The sequence below is a fragment of the Drosophila montana genome, unplaced genomic scaffold, assembly GCF_035044405.1.
Source record: "Drosophila montana isolate Dmon_TW-CO22-7 unplaced genomic scaffold, ASM3504440v1 contig_1853_1, whole genome shotgun sequence".
NCBI lineage: Eukaryota > Metazoa > Arthropoda > Insecta > Diptera > Drosophilidae > Drosophila > Drosophila montana.
In genome coordinates this window covers 234,345-261,149 of record NW_026996772.1, presented here as the reverse complement: position 1 = coordinate 261,149, position 26,805 = coordinate 234,345, and the positions used below count along the sequence as shown (strand labels likewise).

Here is a 26,805-nt window from a genome sequence, read left to right as displayed (position 1 = left end):
GTATTCAATGAATGTATTCAAACTCATTTGGACTCACCTGGGAGGCCTCGGAGCTGCTCACCTCAGATGGCTTCTCTGTAACGCTGCTGTCGTCCGGATTCTCATCGTAGCACTTAAGACTCTCCTCATCGCTGTGGTAGGCTACCGAAGCGGGCGACGGCCTTGGAGGACTCTTGCCTAGCTGCATACTTGTCGGGGGTCGATTGGTCGACTTGCGGCCCAGGGTGCCAAGCGTGCCGCTGCGCAGTGTGCCCACGCTGTTCAGTGTGCCTGTGCCGACGCCGTGACGCGAACGATACAGCTCCAGTGCCAGCTCCTGGCGTTCATCAATCGACATGGCCATGGATTCCTCTAGCGTTTTCTGTGCCTCCTCTGCGTCGCATCAAAGATGGCGAATTGGGAGTTAGGCATTGAAATTGGATCAATTTAAAGGCTGCACTCACGTTTATACTTGTAGCTCTTGCTCTTCACGCAAAGCACGGCAATGACCATCACAATGATGACTATCGATGTGGCCGCCAGCGAGACCATGAACCATGTCTGCCTGTAGAATGGCTTGTGCTGCAAATATCCGTATTCCAGATGTAGCTTCGATGGGGTCAATATGGAGTCCTTGGAGTATACCGGAAACGATATACCATAACGATTGTAGGCAATCACGCGGAATGTATACGCAGTCGATGGCATCAATATATGGTAGCTAACGGTAAAGTCCTGCATGGTGCCCTTCTTCGTCTGCTCAATCTTTGTCCAGCGCGAATCATCTGCGAATCGAGTCAAATAACAGATGAGCGAGTGGCCCAAAGCCAAGTGGTGCGAATATGCAGTTAAATGTACTTAAAAATGAATGATCCACGAGTTTATCCTGAACTGAGGTTTAGTTATAAAACTCCATGAAATAGTTTTCTAAATTTCCCACTAAGAATAATTATTCTATGTACCCTTGCAGAGGGGTTTCTTTGAAAAACCTTTTTGTTTTGATTTAATTAAAGTTTTCAAAACTAATTAAATCGTTTTTTTTCACTCTCTCTTCTTATTTATGGTATAATATTTTATAGATATTTTTTTAAATCCAACCATTTTCTTAGTATTTTCTTTAGTTTCAAGTAATTAAATTAAAGCTCGAGAAATTCAACTTAAAGCCCAAAACCAAATAAAAGAGTTTGAAGCATTGTTGTGAGAATTTGGAATTTATCGACTACGATACTTACATATAAACGAGGGCTCTCCTTTTTCTAGGCAAGCATATTGAAAAATGTTGTTTAGTTTTTTTTTGGGTTTTCGAAAAGTTGCAGAAATTTCGAAACAGTTCACCAAAGATTATTGCAAAATAGAAATCAAAAGTTAGAGTGAAGCGAAAGAGAACCAGAACCAGTAAATATTAAGTATTAGACGGATTGCTTACCGCGCTTCCTGGCCTCGATGAGGTAACCGAGAATGGGTCCCCGACCGGATGGTCCATTAATCCAGTGCATCTCGACGCTGGAGAGCGTCTTGCTGAGTATTAAATCGCGCGGTGCCACGGGCGAGCCGTCCTGTGGGCCTGTGGTCACATTCTCGCTAAGCGCGGGTCCATAGTCAATGGTCTGGGCGCGCACGGTGAATGTATAGGTGACCTCCTCCTCAAGATTCTGGACGCGCAGCGTAGTATTGGATACCTTCTGCTTCACCTGCTTGCTGAACTCTGTGCAACGAATGGAAGATGCAAAGGATTTGTTACAGACAGGGATTACTTCACGATTGGATGGTTTGTGGCTTACTCTCATTCTCCTCGGTGGTCTCGTAGGTCACCAGATAGCCCAGAATTTCGCCATTGAGAAACTTGGGCGGATCCCAAGCGACCTCCAGGCTCTGCATTGTGATGTCCGAAAAGCGCAAATTGAGCGGAGCGCTTGGCACGCCTTGGAGCGTCTTGACCGTAACGGGTGCAGAACGTGGTCCATCGCCGGCGGGATTGAAGGCTAGCAGCTGGATGCGATATTCGGTGTACTTGTCGAGAAAGACGAGACTGTGCGATGTGGCCGTGGCGGAGACGACCTCGATTTCCTCCTCCCACTTGCGGCCGGGCTCGAGCGCTTGCGGTGACGACGTGACCAGGTAGAAGATCTTGTAGCCCAAAATGTCGCCATTCTGCATGCTCTGCTTGGGTGGCTTCCAGCGTAGGCGCACCTCGGTGCTGGATATGGACGCAGCATCGACAGCGCGCGGTTCTCCGGTGGGCACCGCCTCGCCGACATAAACAGCCGCTGGCGGGGTTGCCGGACCCGGTCCCTGGGAATTAAATGGCAGCACGACAATTTCATAGTTACGATCCTGAGTCAGATCGGAGAGCACCACACTGTTCACATTGATGCCCATGACATCCGTTTTGGGCGTCGACTGCAGGGCCGTGGGAAAGTCGGAGAGCTGCTGATACAAGATGCGATAGCCACCGGTTGCTGCATCCCCATTCCACATGCCCGTCTCCAGTGCGTTCCAGTGCACGCGCACCGATGTCGTCGTTATGGGCACCACCTTCAGTCCGCCCACACCAATGGCTGGGGCGGCGGGCAGGGTGCGCACCACAATGCTCTCGCGACTGAAGGCCGAGGGGCCCAGATCGTTGGTGGCCTGTATGCGAAACTGGTAGGTGGTATACGGTCTCAATCCCAGGGCTGTGTACGAGCTAAGCAACGGGTCTACGCGCTCCGGAAGCGGCTGCCATGGACCCTCGTTCTCGCGCATCTGGACCGTGTAGTAGCGCAGCGGTGCGAAGCCATCCCGACCCGGTGTCCAGCTGAAGGTGATCTGACTAGACTGGATCTGGCTGCGCGAGATCTGCGGCAATGACGGCGCCTGCGGCCGATCCCTGTTGTTGGTGGTGTACACGAGCACGCTGGCCGTCTTGCCCCAGCCGAGTCGCGTCTGGGCGGTCACACTAAAGCTGTAATAGCGTTCGGATAGCAGCTGGGTGGCACGGAAGGTGCGATCCGAGGGTGGGAACTCGCGACTATAGTTGAGATTGGCGCTGCCGTTGAGCGTGTAGGTGACTTGGTAGGCGAGTATCTCGCCATTCGGATCATCGGGCACATCCCAGATAATGCGGGCCATCGAGAAGGTCACATCCGGAAAGCTAACATTCGACGGTGCACCGGGCGTATCCTCAAAGGTCTGGACGCGCATCGGTGGCGTGCTTAGCGCACCATCTCCCAATCTTGTGTAGGCAAGCACCTGGACATGATAGACGACATATTTTTTAAGCTCGGTCAGGGTTGTGGTAAAGGTACTGTTGGTCGTTATGGTCTTGTGCAGCACTGGCACCATGTTGACGCGCTCTGGGGCCGCATAGAAGACCTTGTAGCCCTCGATTTGACCATTGCGATGCTGGCGCGGCACCTCACCCCAGCGCACCACCACAGTTGTCGAGGATGTGGCATTCGCCTGGACATCCAATGGCCCATATGTTGGCGTCGCCTCACGTGTGCGCTCCTCATCTGAATTGCTGGCCCGGGAGCAGCCCACATCGTTGCAAGCATTGATTAGCACCTCATAGAGGGTCCACTCCTCCAGAGCGTCCAGCACATGCGAATTGGCCGTGTGATCCTCGATGAGTACGCTGCGCGGCGTTCGCCTAATGGCGCCCGCAACACTCTCCATTTGACGGTAGGTGATGTTGTAGCCACGGGGATTGCCAAACCATTCCGTCTGCTGCAGCGGTATCCAGCGGACGCGTAGCTGCTGTGCGCTCATTGCCCGTACGGTGACATTGTAGGGAGCGTGCATGGGACGGGCCTGTATGGTCTGAAAGTCCTTGGTGGGGTCCGAGGGGCGCGAGCTGCCGACCACATTGGTGGCGCTCAGGCGCAGACGGTACTGGGTGAAGGGCGTTAGACCGGTCACGGTAAGTGTCTCCGCATCGGGATCGCTGATCTCACAGATGGTGAACCAGGTCATGTTGCGTGCCGTTTGCGCTTCCACCTTCCATTTGGTGATGCTCGAGTTGCCATCGAAGCCGGGCGTAAACTGCAGCACAACGGAGAATGCCTCGATGTTGGACAGCGCCAGATTGGTCGGTGCATGAGGGAGCACTGGCTCCACGCCCGACTGTATGGTTGCCGTCTTGGGTGCACCGCTGCCAATTCTTGTCCAGGCGCAGATCTCGAACCAGTAGTGCGTGGTGGCCTGCAGCTGATTGACCGTCAGCTGTGTGTCCTCGGCGGTTAGATTAATGGACTTCATGGTCTCGGGACGATCGCGCACCTGATAGCGCACCGTATAGCCCGTGAGCAGGCCATTGGCGTGGCGCGGTGGCGCCCACAGGACGGTAACAGCACGATCGGAGACATCATCAAAGTGCAGGGCAGTTATCTCATCGGGCACATCCTCCTTGGTCATGACGGGCACCTTTTGGCTGATGGTGCCATCGCCGGGATCGGTGAAGCACAATACGCTGATATTGTAGCTGGCGTACTTGTCCAACCCATTGATTATGGCCGTCTGCTCGGCCAGCGGATCGATTAGACTGGGCGGCACCGTCACCATGCGCTTCTCCACGTCACGCGGCTCGCCGTCGATCTGATGCTGCTGCCACGCCTGGATCTTATAGCCCTGATTGATGCCATTTATCTGTTGCGGATTCGGTGGCTTCCAGCTGATCCTGGCGGCCGTCGAGTTCAGGGCCACGACACGCAAATTTGTCGGCGGCGCCTCGGGCACGCCCTCCTTGGTCTTGATCTTGGCGCCCTCAGTGTATAAGCCAACACCCATTTCATTGTAGGCGGCGATCTGTACTACATAATCCTTCCAGGTAATCAGCTCTTTGATGAGAAAACTGCGCTGCACCTCGTTCGTAATGTTCTGATAGGTCCAGGGCACATTGTTGTAGCCATAGAGTCGATAGCGCAGTATATAGCCCTGTATATGGCCATTGCGATGCTCCTCCAGCGGCGGCTGCCATTGCGTCATGATTTCCGACATGGATCTGGCCGAACCGACAAAACCAACTGGCGGGCCCGATGGTGCTGAGAACGTTTTTTGAGAGTAAACAATATTATTAGAAGCTCCTTGTAAATTTATCAGGTGGTCTGTGCAAGTGTATGAGATGCAGAGATTAATTCTCTGGGCTATGTACCTCGGTAATATGGAAACGCTACGCGCATTTGTTCATCAAAAGCGGGCGATCACGACGTTGCGGTTTGACGACAACGATAGCAGTTAAAAGTACAATACATACATATGGTTATATAGCATTAGTTCTATGCACTAAATACTTTTACGATATTACTCAAAGCAAAAGTTACACCAACGAATGCACTTGGCAACCCTAGAAAAAGGTGCTCAACATGCACTCGCCAAAAATAAACAAAATTAAACGAAAATAATTTTATAATTTTCAAATCAAATCACAACTAAAAGCTTACTGAATATTAATGAGATTGGGTTTAGATATATTCCATCGACTTGTAGAGAATTTTCTCTCTGCCTATGTTTGGCATATTTTCAATCGAAACTTTAACATCTGATTGATTTTTTGAAAATGATTTTGTTTTTAATGTAAAGTGCATTTCAAGCTGCGAATTTTAGTTGCTTGTCAAATGTTTACAATGAAGATAAAGTGCCTGGCAACTTTTGCAAATCAGAATTCGGTACCAATGAATGACTTTACTTGACTTTATTTTTAAATACTTCTACTATTTGAAGCAAATAGAAATTATTTAAAGTCTATTGCAATTCCGAATGTATTTAAACTATTTGTCAATTTACGATATTTTACAACATAAAATATTTCTTGTAAACCAAAAGCAGAAATCAAGAACACAAAAGCTGTTCAACACAAGAAGCTACTGCTTAATTTATTTGGATGTAGATAGTCGACAGTGCACTCACCTTCTTGGGGCAGCTCGACGACGTTACTTGGTTCGGATGGTGAGCCCTCGCCGACGCGATTAACGGCACTCACGCGAAACTGATAGACGGTGGCTGCCTTCAGGTGCTCGAGGAGAATCCAACGCTGATCGGCAGAAACGTTGCTCAATTCGGTGATCCAATTGCGCAGCAATTCTGGTACTGGATCATCGGATTTTTCTATGATGTTAATGTGTTGAAAAACGTAGTTGCGAGAGGATAACGCGAGAGAGCAAACGAGCAAGCGGCAGTGTGTGCGTGTGTGTTGTGTATGTTGTGTGATACGAAAGAGAGCGAGAGCGCATTGCAAAAGAGAGCGATCGAGTGGTAAGTGATGAGCAAGGTGAATGATGAGTGTGGTGAGTGTTGAGTGTGGTGAGTGAGGAGTGTGGTGAGTGACGCATATGGTTAAATGGTGAGTAATGCGCATGGTGAATAATGTGTGTTTAGTGTGGTGTGCAATTTACAGTGTGTGTTTTTGAGGTGTTCGTGTGTTGAAGAATAAATGTGCGAAATAAGTAAATAAAAACAATTATATAAAATAAGTAAATTAACAAAATGTTCACAAAATGAAAAATAATATGTAATATACATTATTTTAATATGTTTGTGTATATAAATTATATACATTTGTATATAGGTTTAGGATTAATATTAAAGGTTTGTTACGGTACACGGATTGGAAGAAGGTGAAAAAAGAGAGAACGTTAGAAAATGCATCGATTTAAAATTGAACTTTTCTGTGTAAAATGATTTTCATCTACTCTATACTAATATAAAATCTTTAAAACAAATAATTCCGTTTCCAGTTGGGACTCGTATAATTGTCACCCAATGCAAACAGAATCACAAATGGTTAATTGAAATTTTGTTGATATTTTGTGGCTTATTTTTGTTGTTGTTGTTGCTGGACTTGTTGTTTAACTGATGTGATTTACATGTTTTCTAATTACACGCAAGACCCCAGGGCCCAACATGAAGCTGCGCGGTGTGTGTGTGTGTGTGTGTACGATAAATCAAATTTCAATACCGCAAAACCGTAACCGTAACCATAGCCATGACCACGTAAAGCCAGCCCGGACAAAAAGTGTGTGACGGAATAGTAGGGGGGACGGTCGGTGGGGTGGGGTGGGGTGGGGTGGGGTGGATTGATGTTGACGCTGGCATATGGCATACACTTACCCAATTTGGAGACCTCTCGACGCTGTATAATAAATTTGGATATTGGACTGTTGCCATCGAAGCCCGGCGTCCACGATACATTGATGCTGCGCTGCCGCGGCTCGGCCAGGCGCTTCACCTTCACATTGCTGGGCGGGAATGGCAGCTCAATAACGCTGAGACGTGCCGCGCGCGTCTCATTGCCACCGGGCGAGGTAACCACACACGCATAGCTGCCCACATCGCTGGCCCGCACCGCCTGTATCTCCAGCTGGCCATCTGCTTGAACGCCAATGCGCTGCGAATTGCTTATGGGCGCCGGATGTCCCTCCCGGTACCAGTCGATATTGTACGGCACACTGGGGTCACTGGACACCTTGCATTGCAGCGTTGCGGTCAGGCCAAGCAGCACGGTTGTGTCCACCGGCGGTTGGATGATTTGTGTTCGCACTACAGTGACAGACAGAGAGAAACAGAGAGAGAGGGAGAGAGAGAGAGAGAATGGGGGAGTATAAGTAACTGGGCAAGAGTTTGACATTAAATAGTAAAAGAGATTAACTGCAACACATTCGCAGCCAGACAACGTAGGGACAGCTCTCAGTGCCGCCTCTCAGTTGGCTGACGTGTAGGAAATTAAGTTTTAAAGCCTCTCAGATGTACAGATGCACATATACATATGTATATGCACATATATATATGCATGTATGTTTTTTTTATATGCACATTTTCGCTGCCTTTTCAGTCACTTGGCCGCATCATGCATCAAAAGTTCAACGCGCTCGACCAGACTTTAGCCTGGTTCGGCTCTGGTTTTGGCCCTGTTTCTGCCTGCCATTTCTTTTGGCTATGACGACCTTTTATTGTTGCTGTTGTTGTTGTTGTTGTTGAATGCCGCTGCCTCGTTTGCATATAGTGCACACACACATACAATATTTTTTTTTCTTTTTTTTTTTTTTTTGATTACCGTCCCCATGCGCCATGTTTTATGCAAAACAAAATTTCAAAAACAAGTCCGAATAATGCGGTCCAAATGCAACCGACTGCGTCATACTCGTTCACAGTCCAATATCGGTTACATATCTTGCCACTCTTTTTTGGGGGTAAGGTTGCAAGCTAACATATTTGTTGACTTGTTCGATATGGTAAAGGTTTTTTTTCTCACTTTTGTTGTCTTTTTTTTTTCTTTTTCTTTTTAGTGCCTAAACGGTCTTGACTTTGTGCTTCTCAACCCATGGTTGAAGACTTTGTTGCCGACTTTAAAATTGACAAATCTAGAATCTCTCAAAACATATTCGCATTTGTCCTTCAAGCAACTCATCGGCAGTCTTCAAGCCGAATTGTATAACTCTAGCAATACGCATATTTGTATGCCAAGTTCTATCCAAGCCTGACATGTCACAAAGCCAATATACTCGTCTCATTTTTTGTACAGTTCAACACACACACACACACACACATACAGGCCAGCTGCAGCGCTTTGCCAATTAGCAGACATTGATGCGGCCTTTAAGAGAGCCGTCCAAGCTGCAGCTGGAAGCCAGGTCTGTGGCTAGCTTTAATGCATTAAAAATAAGACAAAGCGTAAAAAGCTCAATTATTATTATTAATGTTGTTGTTGTTGTTGTTGTTGCTGTTTTCCTGCCTGCGGCTTTGATGACAATATATAATGTGTTATTATGGGACCAATACGTTTTAGCTGATTTGATGTGGCACTCGGCGGTCGTTGCATGCCACGCTGTGGCATGTTTCAACGCTGACAACTCGGCAGTTGTGGCAGCTCCTCGCTATTAACAGTATTAAGGCTCTCATTGTTGTTGTCATTGTCAGTAGCCATATGTGTGTGTGTGTGTGTGTGTGGTTGAGGCATAGCAGAACTTAAATAGGTTGGCGCAGGTATTTAAAAAAAAAAAACTAATCAGCTTTGATCAAAGTTTCTAAAAGTCGACACTAATCTCAGAATAATTAAATTTCAGGCGACTTCATAATAATGATATTAATCTTTTATTTTATAAATAAGTATAAAATAAGTAAGAATATTAAAAAAAAAAAAAAACAGACAGAGTAACCCAGAGTTAACTCACCCTATAATAATATTATTAAAACAGCTATATTTAGTACTAAAATTTCTTGAATGTACGGCAAATCCAGCTCATTCCCACATATATACCGCCAGCCACAGACGGACATAACTATTTGATTATCAGGAATATATATCTTCATATATACCATTTGGACAGACATTTTCCATGCGTTGCACACTTCCTGACAAATTTCTAATGCCCTCAAAGTAGAGTACAGAAATTAGATTTCAGGCCCAAACATATTGTTTGTAATATAAAACAATGCTGAACAATTAGAATTGTTCATTTCTATATTTTTATCACTGAAGCATGAAATAATAAATATATTTTGTTTTTTTTTTTTTCCGTTTTAAGTAGATTACGTTGCATTGATTGCATGTGTGTGTGTGCGTGTGTTTATTTGTTTAATTGTTTATTTTTGTTTTTTTTTTGTTTTGCATCTAATTTCGATGGCAATAACTTGGCATAGCATTATTAAATGAATTCAGTTGAATTTCACCCTCTAATCAGGCAGACTGTAATGAAGTTAGCCTAATTTATAGTTAGTACGTATTGGTAATATAAATCATTAATTTTCTATTCCACAATATGTTTGTGCAAACAAATACGCCCAATTTGCGCAACGCAATCGAGCATAGAATGTGTTATTAATTTTGTTAGCTGTATTTTCACAGATTTTTAATGGCGTGCGACTGGGGGAGCGAGAGAAGCGTTTAGCAATAAAAGAGATAAGCAACACATAGCTAGTTATATATTTAGGAGCGTGATCTAGGAATCGAACGCCTTTCGCAAAGTCGCGTGGCCCAAAGCTGAACAGTTGTTGTTCCTTCGACATGCGCCTTAATCAATTTGCGCATTGCTTCTCGCTTCGCTTCTCTCTTGTTAGATTCTATGCGTTTGTCGGTGGGTGCAGTTGAACATCGAAAAGAGTTATATAGAGTTAGGCATGCCAAAATGCATGAATTCTATTGTGTTAATCATTAGTTCCAAATTCAATTCTGTTCACTCCGTAACCAGCAGCAACTCGCTGAACTAACACAAAAGTCTGTTCGTACTATATACAGACAAGCAATTAAACTGGCTGCTGGCTTTGCGTTACCAATTAACGTGAATTGTGGGAATCGGGCTGTGGACGGATTGGGGTCTGTCGTATAACTTACCTAGTACACCCAGATAAGCCTCGCCCTTCACGGTGCCCGCCTCGTTGGCGCGCACACATATGTAGAGGCCCGCATCGGAGGCGCGCATATTCGAGATGAGTAAATCGCCAGATTCGAGTATCTGAACGCGGCTCGATAGCTCGACCAGTTGAGTTTCTATTATTGTTGGTTTGTTTAATTTTTTTTTGATTTTTGTTTTTGTTTTATTTTTGGGCAGTCGGGATTTGTTTGGTCATCCAGCAAAGCAGTTTAAGCAGGGAGAGTTGCAGTTGCAGTTGCAGTTGCAGTTGCAGAGTTGCATTTACGGTTAGCAATTTAATTGGTTGGTTGGTTGGTTGGTTGGTTGGTTAGCATACGAAAAGAACAAAAAGACATCGATATTAGCATTTACGAAGGTAGCATTAACTACATTTAAAGCGTGCAGTAGGAGAATTCGTGGCACTCACCATTATAGATCCAGGTTATGTTCGGATTCGGTGCGCCGACAGCCCGACATGAAATGGTCGCATCCTTGCCATCCAGTGCGGTCACATTCTGTGGCGGCTGCTCCATAACCGGGGCCGAGGCTGTGGATGGATGATCGAATGTTGAGTATTTAGCAAACTGAGCCGCAATCGATGCGTAAAGGTGTGGGTAATTTTGTGATGCCGCATATGTATGTGTGTTCAAGTCAAAGGTAAATACGTGGCAGTCATGCAAACATGCTTATGTGTGTGTGTGTGTGTGTGTTGGGTGTGTGTGTGTGTGGGGGTGTTAATGTGTTACTTTGCGGCTATGAGTGTGTCAATATTTGATTCTATGCCCACAAATAGCAAATTATTAAGTGTTGATCTACTTAGAGCCGCCCAGGAAAATAATATTAGCAATGCAATCATCTGGCAACGCCATAAACTGATTGGCTCTTTAGCTACATAGATAACATACTGTTAATTTACATAAGTCTATTATTAACGTTTGCTCCCATTCCATTAACTATCTGGCAACGACTTAATCGCATTGGCTCCTTAGTTAGTCAACATTCTGTTCATATGAGTCGCATATTAACTTCTGTTCCTATTCCACACGTTTCCATTTTTGGGATTTAAGCGAAAGTTTAGCGCCTTGATTTATGATTGCAGTTTGTCAATGAAAAACATTTAATTTCAACTAAGATATTGAATACTATTTTAAATATTTAAAATACGAATTTAAGGCCATTTAAGAGCTGTGATAAGCTAGCCTTCTTAGTGGCAAATTTGGAATGGAACATGATACTAACTCAATAACACAAGGAATATGTGAATATTGAAACTTATTGTTAGACTTAGATGAAAGAAGTACAACGTTTCAATTCCGAAAGGTTCCACTTTACTTCAATCCCAAAATAATTCAACTTCAAATAAGGCTGCCTTCAAGTTCGCCAAGTGCGAGATTTTTGTGGGTGTTGCCAGGCTAACAATTAAACTTAAACTCTGGCAACGCCAGCAGTTAATACCAATTATTTATTGAGTCGCACATTTGGCAATTTTTTTCACTCTTTTATTGCGAAAAGGGCGATTGTCAGGTTGCCGGATGTTGTTGTTCTTGCAAGTTGTTGTTTTTGCTGCAAGTTGTTGTTGTTGCGCTGTTGTTGTTATTGTTGTTGTTGCCACTTAAGCGGCTCGAATCGCAGCAAAAGTAATAATGTAATTATTTCATATGATGCATTCATTTTAACTCCGCTTATGCAAATAAGTGCATAAAATTACAATAAAAATTTCTGTGTGTTTTTTACATTAAGATATTAAGTGCTCTGTGTGTGTATGTATATGCGGGTGTGTGTGTGTGTGTGTACATGAAATTTTATGGCTTGCGGCGAAAAGTAGAGAAGTCATGCGATTCACTGGGAAAATTGTTAAATTATAAGGACACGAGCATACAGCAAGATAATATTTAAAAAATTATCAAATTATTTATATAAATATATATGAAAACAATTGTTTATGTATAGAAGTGTATATATAGATTTGTGATCGTAGAATATAGAAAACTATTTATCTAAGTTAATATATAGACGATTATACAGATATGACTATAGACAGATCCGTGCTGCTGATTAAAAATAGAAACATATTATTTACAATATTCAGTTTATGTCACAGTGCTTGACTCAAACTTAAAGTTTCCCAAGGACGGCGACATTATTCCACGAAACTTAAAAACGCGTAAAACAGAGCAAAGAAAAAAAAGATCAGGGCAGGGCGGGAGGAGAGAGTGTGAGGGGAGAGGGGGGAACGCAAAGCTTTAAGTGGAATTAACGTGCAGCATTGAATATCCGACAGCTTAATTAACCTTAAGTGCTCTTTTTAAGGCAAACCCAGTCCAAAAATAGAAGGCCAATCAAATAATTAAGTGAAACAACAGAGAAACCAACCAATTTTTAGGAAGGGGCAGTGCGGAGAAGTGGTGGGGGGGGGGGGGGTGGGGGGGATAGGTCAGTGTGTGGGCACATTAGTGGATTTTTATAGAGTAATTATTATAATTATACTACTATATGTGATTTATAAATATACTAAGAAAATCTATAGCTAGGACATGTCCAAAATCCGATAATCTGGTTTTTACGAATTATTTAGCTGATTTTGAATAGCTCAATTTGGGTTTGCCTTTGTGGCATAGTTGTTGATAGTTCCAAATTAAGCTACAAATTGAGCTTGAACTATTAATAAAAAGTTAATGATTTGTATTCAATATACAAAAGTTAATAAGATGCGACCTCACAGTGATTAAGCACAGATTAACGCTGTAGTTGAGCAAGTGGAAAAAGCGTGATTTCGAATCACCTATCGAGGTGAACTGCAGTGAATACGCAGGACTGACAATAGCCGGTCACACTGGGCTGCCAGAGTGAGTCGGTCACACTGAACAGAAAGTTTTCGTATATACGCTTTTATTCCAATCTATAAAATATGAGTGTGTACATAAAGTGCCCAAGTGCTTTATTTGCGTAGAGCTTGTGGGCAAAGAAATGGCAAAGAAAATGACTTTAAAGAGCTTAAAGGCGGGCTAATGTCAGTGTTGTGCGAAAGACTCGTTAGCCAGAATGTTGAGCAATTTCTGGCCTGAAATGTTGATGTATAGCGAAGGGGCATGATAATGATGCCGTGCCATGGAAATATTTGGCGGTGGGCAGGCGGCAGCCAACCGAATAGTTGCAACAACTTGGTTAATCGCGAAACGTCGAGCTAATTTCGTGGCCAAATTAATTGATTGACAAAAATTACTGAGTTATTGGCTTAAAGCGGCAACTGTGGCTTATACGGTTATTCTTTTGGCCAGTTTCAGAGCCGAATAGAGGTCACGTTAACGTGTTAAAAGTGCTTAAGCGGGCCTGCATGTAGTAAAGGGCATTGCCCTCCCCTCCCCTACAAGGCTCTCTCAGCGGCTGTGCACGCAAAGGGCATATTAAAGAAACGTGTGCAATAAAAGGAAAGCAAAAGTAGAAAAGAAAAACCATATTTGTAGCATACTTTTTTTTGAGGAGCCACCAACTGCTGAAAGCCGGAAATAGTGAAGACCGAGTTTGAGTCGGCTTTAAGGCGACGTGAGGTGAGAGGGGAGGGAGGGGAGAGAGGGGAGGCTGGCCTGGATGAGTGCGCACTCCAATTATATCTGTTGTTGCATATGGCAACATAAATGCATGCAGGACTAATTGCGGATTGCGACTAATGTGGAAGCGCCACAAAACTTGACAATGCTTCAGCGCGATTCATGCCACGTGCAAGGCGCAACACAATTTGTTCTTGTTTGATATTATAATTGTTGTTGTTGTTTTCGTTGTTGTTGCTGCTGCTGCTGCTGCTGGTGCATGGCATTCGTAATTAATTTCAAGTTGACCCACTAAGGCGGCCGCCTCAAGTTAAAGCCGTAATAATAAAGCGCTCTCCGGGAATGACGTGCACCGGCGATAATTGCCATTACTTGCCTGTAAAGTGCCTTCCTGCCTGGCCCAACAATGGGCGGGAGGCGGGAGGAGGGAGCGAGGGCTTGGTTTGGTTTGGTTAGGTGGAGAGCTGCTGGCTCTTGGCAGTTGCCAGTTGCCAGTTGGCAGTTGGGTTGTTTGCGGTGGTTATGCATAACATTTGCATAGGAATTGCGACTTGCTTTATTTTGCGCTCTTTTGTATAAACTGTGGCAAATCTTTTGGTTGCAAGGAATAGAAACTCCAACCGGGTTGCAAATGCCCCGTAAGTGGCATTTAAAATTGTTGTATGGCAACTAAGTCGAGCTACGGCTTTAAATGTCTTAGCATATCGCTTATATTAAAGACCATTTAGCCTTTTTTGATAGATTTGCCATCTACAAGCACACTCCGTGTCCGTAGAAAAAGTCGGACTTCAACGAATGCGCCTGCGTCCCGTGCTGCCAGAAACAGATCGTTTTTAGGTCCGCCCCCAAGAAAACGCTAGCGCCGAAAAACAGCCCCAACCGGAGAGGAGCAGCAGCAACAATAGCTAAGCAACACCATCACCATTGCAACAGTGCACAGGGATTCGGCCAAGATCCCAACTGAAAGTTCCATTGGGCCAGCCATTACACAACCCACGGATGGCACTAAAGAACAAGCAGCTCAGCCTGGAGCCAACAGCAATAAGCATCCAAGTGATGCACCCAAGGATCGTACCCAAGGACTCGGATGATGAAAAGACGTAGCTTTCTTTTAACTATTATATACGATTATAAGATTATTAAAGACTATAAGTCAAACCTAATTATATATAAGTTATTTATAAATATATGAAAATATTACAAAAAAAAAAAAGTAAGAGGTTCTAGTCGAGAACTCCCGACTAGGGGATACCCTGAACTCTCTTCTTCCAACAGGCGATAGGTATCGAATGAAAGCTACTTGATATATATATACTATTCTAGAAGCTACATGTCAAGTTTGGTGACTCTAGCTCATATTATTTACCAAAATTGCTCAAAAAACAGGACTTCGATATAGATTTATCGATTACTTGGAAACGGGGCAAGTTATCGAATATCGGAAACAAACTCGATCAGCGCGGGCACTAGGAAGACCTACAGCTAAAATTTCAAGTCTCTAGCTCTTCTAGGTTCTGAGATCCTTGCGTTCATACTTACGGACAGACGGACGGACGGACGGACGGACAGACGGACATGGCTAGATCGACTCGGCTGTTGATGCTGATCAAGAATATATTATCTTTATGGGGTCGGAGATGCTTCCTTCTGCCTGTTACATACGTTTGCACAAATACATTATACTCTGTTAACCCATTTTCAATGGGTTCAGGGTATAAAAAGTAAGAAAGTTAATCATTTTCCCATATACGGCATTTATTGAAAATTGCGCATTTCGCATGAAAAGTCAAAGGCAGCTAAGATAAATAAAAACATATGCTTGGCTGAAAATTAAACTTTGCCCGTCCAGAAACTGCGAATGTCAAACAAGCATGTCATGGACTGTATGTCAAATGCTTTCAATACATAATATATATGAGAACATATACAAATATATGGTCAAATGATAGATTAATTAGCGCGAATGCAAATTGCAAGTATTGTTAAGTAAAAAAGAGAAGCCGTAATGGGTATTAATTAGAGAAATTTAAGCATGTATTAAATATACAACTATCGATAGTTGATAGTTTTTAATGCTAAAGGCATATGATATGTATAATAATATTAATAATAACAATAATTAATGACATTAATAATATATTACTGTAATAGTAGCAATAATAATGATAATATTAATAATAATAATAATTATGATGATGATAATAATAATAATAAAAATAATTTTAATAATAATATTAGTATTAGTAAGTATTAGTAACAATAATAATGATGATAATAATAATAATATTAATATTAATAAAAATATGAATACAAATTAATAATAATGAAAATGAATGTTTATCTTTTTATGTCATATAGTTTTTGGCTCAGCATATTCCGAGGGGTTTCATTTTACTTATTTATTTGGTTTTTCGTTGGTGTTAAGCTCATGTTAAGCTGCCAATCAAAGTTGAAGTAACCTCAAAATAATGTACAATTACGTACGCCTTGGGCCCGCCAAGTGGCGCCACCTGTTGTTGGCATAAGCAGACGATAGAAGAACACGAAGAAGAACAAGCACAAAGTAAGCAAACAACTTTGAGCGTTGCGTGTGTTATGTTGTGTTCTGTTCTGTTGTTACAGCTGCGTGTGTGTGTGTGTGTGTGTGTGCGTGTGTGTGAATTAAATTTAAGCTGATTGCATGACTGCATCGAAATGTCAGTCAGTCAGTCAGTGTGTGTGTGTGCGTGCGCGCGTGTGTGTGTGTGTGTGTGTGTGTGTGTGTGCGCCCGCGTTACGGCCTGTCAAGTGCCGGAAAATGTGCCACGCCTAGCGCCTGTGCCGCCGCCTTTTCATTAAAACGTGTGTTGCTGTTGTCGTTGTTGTTGTTGTTGTTGCTGTTATTCGGCAGCTTTGGAGCTGCATAGACAAACAGTGAAGCGTCTGCAAAATGCCAGGAAGCAGCGATTAAAATCACTTTGCGTTTCGGGAAATTACAAAATTATGTTACTCGAGCAGCTCAAGCAGCCGGAAAATGCGCAGCAACAACAGCAACAACAGCAACGACGGCAGCTAAGGGCCAAAGGTAATGTGCTTAATTGCGCCAGGTGCAATCCAAAAGCAAAAAACTTATGCCAGTCAAGCTAACAACAGCAAGAGCGCCAGCAAAAACAAATACAACAAAGCTGAAAAAGCGTTGCTGAGCAAAAATATGCAAAACTTTTGCCAACAGAGGTGGGCGCAATTAAAATGCAAACAACTTATGAACCCGAACCCGACCCGAACCCGGCCGCCGCCGTCGACTTCACCCAGGACGCGCTTTCCTGCAAAATTATTTCAAGCCAACTGCTCGCCATCTCACGACCGCGTGTCCCGCCCATTATGTGGTGGGCGTTTGGCTTAGCTGGCCACTTGTTGCCCTGTAGCCAAGTGCCACATTTGGGGTAGCAACTTATTGGTAAATATATAAATAGAACGGCATAAATAACAAGTATGCTTAACTCGGGGTTGTCCGACCTGCAGATACCCTATACACAGCACTGGGATGCCACCACACGCAACACAACTTTCTTTTGACAATTGTTACATTTCTTGATTCGGTAAGTTATCGATAATTTGCTCTCTAAGACACTCTCTTAAGCTGCTGCACCGAAGAGTTAACGCGTAAATGTCTTGAGCTACTATGCGCATTTTCTGAGAAGCGCTGAGAAAGGCTGCAGCGACATCTTAAAGTATGAGTTCAAAATAATTTAAGAGCAATAATCTTTTTACATATGGAAATGTTGTAGATTAGATAGGCAAAAATGGAACAAAAAGTATTAAGAGCGAGATAGATTAATGGAGAGAAAATGCGACGAAAGTGTACATAAAGAGAGAGAGAGAGAGAGAGAGAGAGAGAGAGAGAGAGACTGACAGCTAGTTATGTAAACAAAATACGTATTTCTAGTCAATATTCGTTTAGCATAAAATATACATTTTTAATGGAAAATGGAAAAATGGCAATTGAATTTAAATTTGACGAGACGGAAAAATTGATTTTCCAACATAATAAATATGTGTACTGTTTCTTTAAGGAGCTACGCATTTATATATTACAAGTATACATAAAAGAAAAAGAAATTATGATATTCTCTGTATAACTGGTATAAAAATGGAACGAACAAATTTTTTTTGGAAATCTTTAGGCGACCAGTTTTTGAATATCTAGCAGTCTGGCTGATATATGGCAAAGTTATATATATCCACAACTTCACTCTACAACTTTGTACATTCGCACCTAAAATGGGATGAGAAACAGATTGGGCAATATTTCAGAATGTTGAGCCAAAATTGACTAGTTTAGAGTTTGTTTCATTTTCATTGGAAAACTTGGCCAAAAACTCGGCCGTGTTATAATTTTAAAGGTGTTTTTTATTTGAAAAGAAAGAAAACGAGAATGGCCAAAGGTTTTAATTGTTTGTAACGAAAATTATTCTAGGTAAGTTTTTCTCGTTTTAAATAATTTTCGCTCTGCTCCTAATTCAAAGCTTGATTTAGATTAATGAAAAACCGTTCATGCGATGCTAGAAGCCATCATTGTTCGTCTAGAGTTTGGAATATGTTGAGTGTGAATATGAAGAGTTGAGTTCACAGATGTTGGACAGAACACTAAAAGCAAACAAATAGACCCTTAAACGATACAAATTAAAGACCTTTACAAATCGTCCTATAAAACGTGATTGCTATATGTTAAGTGACAAAATCAAAGTCAATTTGGCTTTAATATTGGGCAGTCGATGCCGCTGAGAGAGGCTCAAACAAAGACTTTTGGCCAAGTTCGAACATGTTACTTAATTACCAACATAAGCCAAATTGGGCGAGGGGAGTGGTTGGTTGGGTCTAAGCAGATTATGGCTCAGTTATGCCACGCCCCAATCGGAGAAGTTTGACTATACAATTCGAAGTCCTAAGACAGACTTGCAGCAGATGGGCGTGGCATATGCGCATTATAAACAAATTGACTGAAATTGTAAGCTGCACATTAAACGAAATGATACGAACTAAACTGTTTGGACGAGAGGGGGGGTGGGGGGGGGGGGGGGTGGCAGCTTGGTTGAGGGAATCGCTGGGTCTGGCTATAAAATAAAGTCAGTCGAGCTAACTCAAGGCAAAAGTTTTTCAATAAAGCAACGCCGCGCCGTGGCCAGGACAAAATCTTTTAACTAGTTGTAACTCGATGAAGTGCAGCAGCAGCAGCGGTTAGGCAAGGACAAATCTCTGGCATTGACAAGCCAGACAGAGGCGGGCAGTTGAGAAGGGGGAGGGGGCGGGGCAGCCTGGAGAAGAATAACTCAACACGACGAAATATGCATCGAAATTTACCAATTTACATGGCAAGTGGTCGACGGAGCTTGGCAGTGTCTATAAAAAATATACCAAAAAAATATTACAAATTTGGCAGCACACACCGAGAGAGAGAGAGAGCGAGAGCGAGAGAGAGAGAGAGAGAGAGAGAGGGAGAGAAAGTGTAGCAGCGCAAGCAGAATGACAGTTGTTCAAGTTTTTAAAGAGCCATCAAATTGAAACAACAACTTGAACAAGAAGTGTGTCTGTCCCGCTTCCGCTTCCGCTCTCCCTTTCACTCTACCGCACAATCCAGCAATCCAGCAATCCGCCCCGCATCTCTCGCAAAATGCGCAAAATGTTTTGAGAGACAGCATTTCGCTCTGTTTGTCTGTGTCTGTGTGCGTTGAGCGCAAGCAAACAACGCCGCTGCCGCCGCTGCTGCTGCTGCTGCTGCTGCTGACGTCGCCGTCGGCAGCGACTGCACTTTGTCAAATATTTAAACGGCAGAAAAAGTTGCACTTTCTAATGCATAATTGTTTAGCTGCAGTCACTGGCAACTGGCAAACTTGCAACTTGAGCAGCGGCAGGCAGCCAGCGTGGCAGTTGAGCTAAATAATGTAGCATGCTTTTTTGGTGCCGACCCAGCTGAAAGAATTGCGCATGATATTGTGCGTGATAGGCGCCATGTATTCGTAATAGATTCTCAGAATGAAAACTAGATATGCATTGCAGGCGAAGATTTCTCAGCTTTGCTTGGGCCAAGTTTTTCATATTCTTCATATTTTTGACATCTGACTGTGGCAAAATATTTGTGCGTACTACCTCAACTTGTCCCTATTGCATTCCGTAAATAACATTTCGATTAAATATTTTGCAAAGGTAAATTTATAAAATAAGGGCAAAATTGTTCAAATAAGAATTGTCTTTCTTACAATAAAGAGTATTTTGGCCAAGGAATGCGATTTCCAAAATTGTAAAGAAACGCACTCATTTCTTCATAATAAAGAGCTTTGAAAATGAGTGTAAAGTCGGTCGAAAATTGAAGCTTTTCACTTATTAGAGCATTTGCTACATAATATTTGTGCGTCATTTTCCACTCAGCAGTTATGGACTTTTGGTAAAGTTCGAAATCCGTTGCATTATATTCGTACACACATCTTTGAAACCGTCTTTGAATCGTTTTCCGTTCATTAATTCCACACATGCGAGTGGAATTCAGATCGAAAATGTACAGCCAGTATAAAAGTTCAGCTTCCCAGCTTTTGCTTTTGCCTTGGCCTTGGTCCTCAAAAAATCAGTTAGTTGCATTTATATGGATATAACTTAGATAATTAATTAATCAGCATTACTCCAAAGTGGATTTCATTTCCCGTTTAAAAGGCAGGCATGCATGAATTAAGCTGCAAACATTTCGCAGACAGCTGATTCTTTGTATTACAAACTCAGAAAAAGTAATGTGCAAAGAACTAAAGCGATTTCAGTTATTGCCATACTTTGGGACTTATGAGCCAAAAGTTATTAACATGACAAAATTTCCTGCAGGGCTTTGCTGAACTGCACATATTTGTATACACACACATACATGTTTATATGTATATATCCGTGTTTGTGTGCGTGTATTCGTTTAGCATGTGTCCTTTAGCTGTCTTTATTTTCGCAATATTAAATTCATTAGTATGCGAAATTGTCCCGCAGCAAATACAAACACAAATACCAAGAAGTAGGTGTGCGCGCGTGTGTGTGTCTGCTTGTGTGTGTGTGTGTGTGTGTGTGTCTGTGTGTGTTTGTATTTAGCCACAAGTCTGTTGCATAGAAGTGCTGCCCGAGCTGCTGATGAAGAGCTGGCACTTAACGGTACTTGTGTGCCTCAACGCAACAGGCGAAGGCAAACAATTCTCAAGAATTTCCATGAATATGCCAGGCCTTCAACTAATGCACACAATATTAATAATAATAATAGTTATTATTATTATTAGTAACTGTGCCAATATTAAACATAAATAATGCATATTTACATTGTCCTTAAGACACGCTCATTGCCCGATGCATCAACATCCTTATGGAGTAGAAGAAGCTTAAACAGCTGTAATTCTGAGCTGAGCTGAGCATTTCATATTTAAAGCAAATGTACTTTAAATAATTATAGTGCAATGTGATGCAAGGAAGAACTACTTATAAACAATTGCCGATTAGCTCTGGAGGAGTTCAAAGGCGTGACAGCAAGACATTGTTAGACGTTCAATAAAAAGTTTTAAGCCCAATAAGAAGCTTTGATAATCGGATAAGATTCGAAGCAGCAAATGTCTAAACCTCTGATACACTACACTAGAATCACATTACATATTGTTCACACCTATGAAAATCTTAAACTTGTTGCGAATTACAAGCGTCAGGAAACGAAAACAACCAAAGTAAATATGGTAAACTGGCCTGAGCAGTCAAATATACAAACATTAAATGACATTTGCAAGGGATACATATAAAAATATTCAAAATAGTCTCTGGATTGTGTCCCAGATTAGTTAATAGCTAGGAATATACTAAATAGTAAGTGCAGATTGTCAGCTAGACATTAACTGTCAATTGTTTAATTGCCAGTTAGAGAAAGTGTGTGTGCAACTAACTAACTAACTAACTAACTAGCTAACTATTAAATTAACTACTATAACAACAATTGAGACAATCATATTAATGTGGCTGATAATAATGTTGATAAATACGCGCGCATAATGAAGCATTAAAAATTCTCCATAAACACCAAACAAATTGCCACAGTTATGTTGCACTTAAACCAGCTAAGGGGGGTGCGGTGCGGTGCGGTGTGCGGGGGCACTCGTTTGTCTGATGAATAAGCGAGTGCTACGAGTGCGACTATTAAACGAGTATAAAATATGAGTGCGATTTGAATGCCTCTCATGCAAGTCAAGTGCAGTGTGCGTGCAGTATTTGATAAATGCAAAAAACAAAATATAAATAAAATACAAAAAACAAATAAATAAAGAATCACACGCAATGAAAGTGTTTCTTTATGTTCAAACGAATTTTATGTAATTTGTTTTTAGGTGCATTTTAATTGATGCAGTGCGTTTTTTTTGTTTTTTGTTTTTGCATTCTTGATGCCCATACCAAAGCGAAATTCCTTGCGTTTATTGCCCGTGCCGTTGCCCATGCCCCTGTTGGGATTTCTAGCGCTCATGCCGGAGCCCGAGCCCGAGCCCGTTCCCGATCCCGGACCCGATCCCATGCCAGCATGCGAAGCTCTCACCCGCAATATGCGCGGCTGCGCCAAACGCTTCACGCGCGGCTGCAGCGAAGCTGCCGCTTCAGTTGTTGCTGCTTTTTTTGTTGTTTTTGGTATTAGTTCGATGTAGTTATGAATATGAATATACATATATGTATATATATATGTTAGGTGTGGTATGAATAGACAGAGACATAGACAATATATGACAGTTGAATAGGGAGTAACAGAGAGAGAGAGAGAGAGAGAGAGAGAGGGAGGGCACTGTTTTAGCATCAAAATGGTTTAGGCGCGCTCCAAAACTGTTGAGGAACGGGGCGGGGGCGGGGGCGGGGTCGATTAGTTGGTATGCATATGGACCGGAATCATTTGTATGATTTGCTCGATTCCACGTGGTTGAGTGGTAACGCACTTGACTTACTTTTCACACGCAGCCAGGTGTAGGCAGATTTATCGCCGGCCTCATTGCTCGCCAGGCATTGGAACATGCCCTCATCCTCCAGCGTCAGTTTTTTAATTATCAACGTATTATCAGCTTTCAGCGTGTATCTGCAATATGATTAACATCAATTAGTCGGAAGTACAAAACATAAAAAATAAAACTACGAGCTCAACGATTAAAATGCTTATGAAATAGCTGTGCTGGCATATTGGCACAGTTTTTTCTCTGTTAATTAAAGTGCTTGTGAGCTGTTCGGAAATCTAATTTAATATACTTTATTCAACAATTTTAATTTCTATATATTTACACTAGCTGAAAGGAGTTGATAAAAGTGTGAGGAACAATTTTCATCGTTCCATTATTCAAACAGTCGACTTGCATTTGCCAGTGCTGCACAACACTTAAAAGCGACTTGATGCGTGTTGTAAAACGCTTTCATTTAGTGTTGCTACGCACCTTTCTCACTCAAAATGCGCGTTAGCAAACGCATTCTGACAAAGATTTGCAATTAGTTTTCGACAATTGAATGTCAGTTATAACTCGATTTGTATACCCTCTTTTTTCTAGACATTAGCAGATCAGGCGACTTACAACACTTGAGCATTCCTCCACTAAATATGATATTAATTAAGAGTAGTTTTCCACTTACCCGCCAGTTTGTAACTGCGCCTCGATGCGTTCGGCATTGCGAAACCATTGAACCTGGGGCGTGGGATCTCCGACCACATCGCAGGGCAACATCACCTGACCCCCGAAATCGCCAAAGGTCTCGGCGCGCATGGCCGTAAAGAACATGGGCGGCTCTATGATCTGGACACGGGCGGTAGCCGTGACCGTTTGATAGCCACCGCTGCGCAAACGCACCTGGCAGCTGTACTCGCCGGAATGCGAGCTATTGGCTTGCAGCAGGGCCAGGGTGCGATTCCATGGATCGTTCAGGGTGTGCGATACGCCGGCATTCTCCACGGGCAGGCCATCCTTCAGCCAAATGGTTTCCAGTTCGTGCAGTGGTCGTGCATTGGCGATGCATTGCAGCTCGGCCACGCCCTCGCCGCGCTTCAGTTTGAGATCCTGCGGCGGCACGATTATCTCGGGCGCCACCTCCACATAGGGATCGCCAGTGACATTCAGATGGACAAACGCGCTCATCTCCTCCTTGCCCAGCTGTGTGTTCATGGCACGTGCACGATACGCCTTCCGATCGCTCTCATCGGCGCTCAACACAATCAGCTGATTCGCCTGGGTGACGGCATATTTGATCTCATAGTTAAGTGGACCCTCCTCCGTTTGCCAAATGACAGATGGCTTCGGCACCGAATCAATCGCTGGCATATCAAATATGGCCGGGTGACCGCTGACAACCGTTAAACGACCCTCGGTTATGTTCTCGAAGATGCCCATGTCTGAAAAATATAGCAGAAAGCTGAGCAAGAAGATCGAAATATGCGAGAAAAAAGAAACCAATTCGGCTTCAATATTCCGATTTTTTTGTTTTTAGTTTGGTTGTACCTTGTGCCACATTAGATGTCTACAAAAAAAGTGGAACTGAAACCCGAACTAAATAATATATTTATTGGAGTATTGGAGAAACCAAGGTTTGACCCAGAATCTGAGCTCGAAGATAAAACAGATCCACAAAAAGCGGAACTGAAACCGGAACCAAACCATATTTAGATTTCAATATGACCTGAGTTCATTAGTGTGGAAAAACAGGTAAACAATTCGCAGGTAGCTGGTTCAAACCATGTAAAAAAATTCGAATGCTTTTTATTCCTATTTTTTGTCTTGTTTTTTTTTTTGTTTATCAGGCCCAATTAGAATTTAATAGCCGCCAGTGACCTGAGATCTTCTTCAACTCCGGAGCAGCCCCCCTCTACCGAACCCACCCCCCCCCCCCCCCTTACCAATGGGCTCTTGTGTCACGCAAGCTAATTGAATCAAGCAGCGAACCAGCCTGGCCTGCGGGCTGGCAATTTTGTTTAACCTCTTATCAAGGGGCACAGCACAGCACAGCACAGTAACACACGCCTCCCCTCCGCCTGGCGCCCTTCTCCTGGACTCTATTTAGCTGGGCTGGTGGTGCCACCCCCAAAAAGCGTCTATATAGCAGCTATGAGCGAGCCGAGCGAGCACTGAGCTCTAAAGGTTATTAGTTCAGTTTAAGCGCACTCTTACAATTAATTAAGTGCTCAAGATGCCGCTACAAGTCAAGTCAGCGCCGTCTTGGGCCACTCCTTTCGAGCACACGAGTTGTCGCCATCATCGCCATCGCCATCGCCATCATCATCATCATCATCATCATCAGCGACGGCGACGGCATCGTGATTATCAAGTAGCTCGTCAGCTTCTTGGTTGGTGTGCCCGAAAAGAAGGTCACCAGCTTGTCAAGAGCTCGATTTATTAGGTTCAAGCAGTTGGGTAATGTGCACACACACACACACACACACACATACATGCACACACTCACATGTGAGCCACAGCTCAAGTGTCGCTCAGACTCTTCCTCAGTCTCCCACTTTGGGTGTGCGTGTCTCTCTCTGCGTGTGTGTGTGTGTGCTTGTCACACTTACTGCTCTCTAATTGTACGTTACTTGCTCTGTGACCCTATTGCCACAATGCTGGCTCTTGTTGTTGTTGTTGTTGCTGTTGTTGTAATTAAGTTCGCATTAAAGAAAAATTAGCAGCTATATGTACACAAGCCGAGTCGATATTGTTGTTGCCGCTGTGACAGGCTTTTGATTAGCAAACCTGCCCCCAATTGCCAGCTTGAAGTCCCAGTGCCACCCCCCCCCCCCCCATCCCTCACCATCCATCCGCCCAAGTTGAAAGTTGACACTTCTGCTGCACGTGAGGACTCTTCAACTGGAGTCAGCTAAGGTCCTGAAGCTGCCCCTTGTCCATGATTGGATCCGATTACGGCGCAATCTGATTGCTCTTAAGTGCTTTACCATTGCAAAAATGTATCTAAAATTAATTAACAGCTTCTAAATGATGTTGGCGCTTAATAAGCAATTAGGTTTCATTAACTATAAATTGTTACAATAATAGTTCCGCTGCGGTTGCTTTTAACAACAATTATTGTTTGGGCACATTCCCAAATCGATTATCGCTAAAAGCTCACAGATTATCTTTAAAGAATTGTAGCATATTTTTAGGCGCGGAGTTTCTATTTCGTTTGTACAAAATCATGTTGGTTTTTATCTTCGACCAGACAGGTGCGTTTCGAAACTAAGGCACACTGAAAGGTGAAAATCTTTTAACCAGTAAGGAACAATGGAATGAAACATTCACTAAAAAGAAGCGTTAAAGTAAACAGTTCCGATTCTGGCTCCAGGACTCCATCGTATGTGCAAATCCTTAGGCCAATAAGGAACACTGGAATGAAACATTCGCGTGAATAAAGGCTCTTCGATTGCTGCCTTCATTTAAAACTGGACTGAAACAAACGTGAAAATCCTTAAACCAATAAGGAACACTGAAATGAAACATTCGCTTGAACAAGAATTTTAAACATGCTCTTGGCCTTACTTTTACTTTTATCAAGACTTAATCGAACCCTGGTATAAAACATGGGTAAAAATCTTTAAGCCAATAGGGAACACTGGAATGAAACATTCGCTTGAATAAAACTTTAAAGTTATACATGTACTAAGCTTTATCTTAACTCTTTTCCAGACTTAATTATACGCTGGAATGAAACATATGTAGGTGAAAATATTTAAGGAACACTGGAATGAAACATTCGCTTGAACAAAAGCTTGAAAGTACAAAATTTTAATTACCTACATTTAAACATATTCTTAGCATTATCTTAACGTTTGTCCAGACTTAATCATACGCTGGAATGAAACATAGGTAAAAATCTTAAACCAATCACCTATTAGCCACATTGGCATGTCTGTTCTGTAAGTAAGGAACAGTGGAACAAAACTTTTGAAACTAATCGGTTAGTTATGTGGATCATAT

At 42.9% G+C, this 26,805-nt stretch overlaps 1 protein-coding gene across 5 annotated transcripts in view; it reads right to left on the bottom strand.

Annotated features, from left to right (window-relative positions):
• Nucleotides 1-26,805, bottom strand: part of sdk (sidekick cell adhesion molecule) — a 114,522-nt gene that overhangs the window by 2,475 nt on the left and 85,242 nt on the right. For 2 of the 5 annotated variants that reach the window (XM_064700556.1, XM_064700557.1), the window contains exons 5-15: nucleotides 23,489-24,242; nucleotides 22,819-22,946; nucleotides 10,732-10,851; nucleotides 10,286-10,441; nucleotides 7,066-7,494; nucleotides 5,866-6,063; nucleotides 1,761-5,000; nucleotides 1,406-1,684; nucleotides 1,212-1,235; nucleotides 444-764; nucleotides 38-372 (exon numbers count right to left, since the gene is read on the bottom strand). In XM_064700556.1, the coding sequence (XP_064556626.1) occupies nucleotides 38-372; nucleotides 444-764; nucleotides 1,212-1,235; nucleotides 1,406-1,684; nucleotides 1,761-5,000; nucleotides 5,866-6,063; nucleotides 7,066-7,494; nucleotides 10,286-10,441; nucleotides 10,732-10,851; nucleotides 22,819-22,946; nucleotides 23,489-24,242 (5,984 nt within the window). Of the gene's footprint in view, nucleotides 1-37; nucleotides 373-443; nucleotides 765-1,211; nucleotides 1,236-1,405; nucleotides 1,685-1,760; nucleotides 5,001-5,865; nucleotides 6,064-7,065; nucleotides 7,495-10,285; nucleotides 10,442-10,731; nucleotides 10,852-22,282; nucleotides 22,472-22,809; nucleotides 22,947-23,488; nucleotides 24,243-26,805 lie in introns of all 5 variants that reach the window. The other 3 variants (XM_064700560.1, XM_064700559.1, XM_064700558.1) reach the window with 3 other exon arrangements.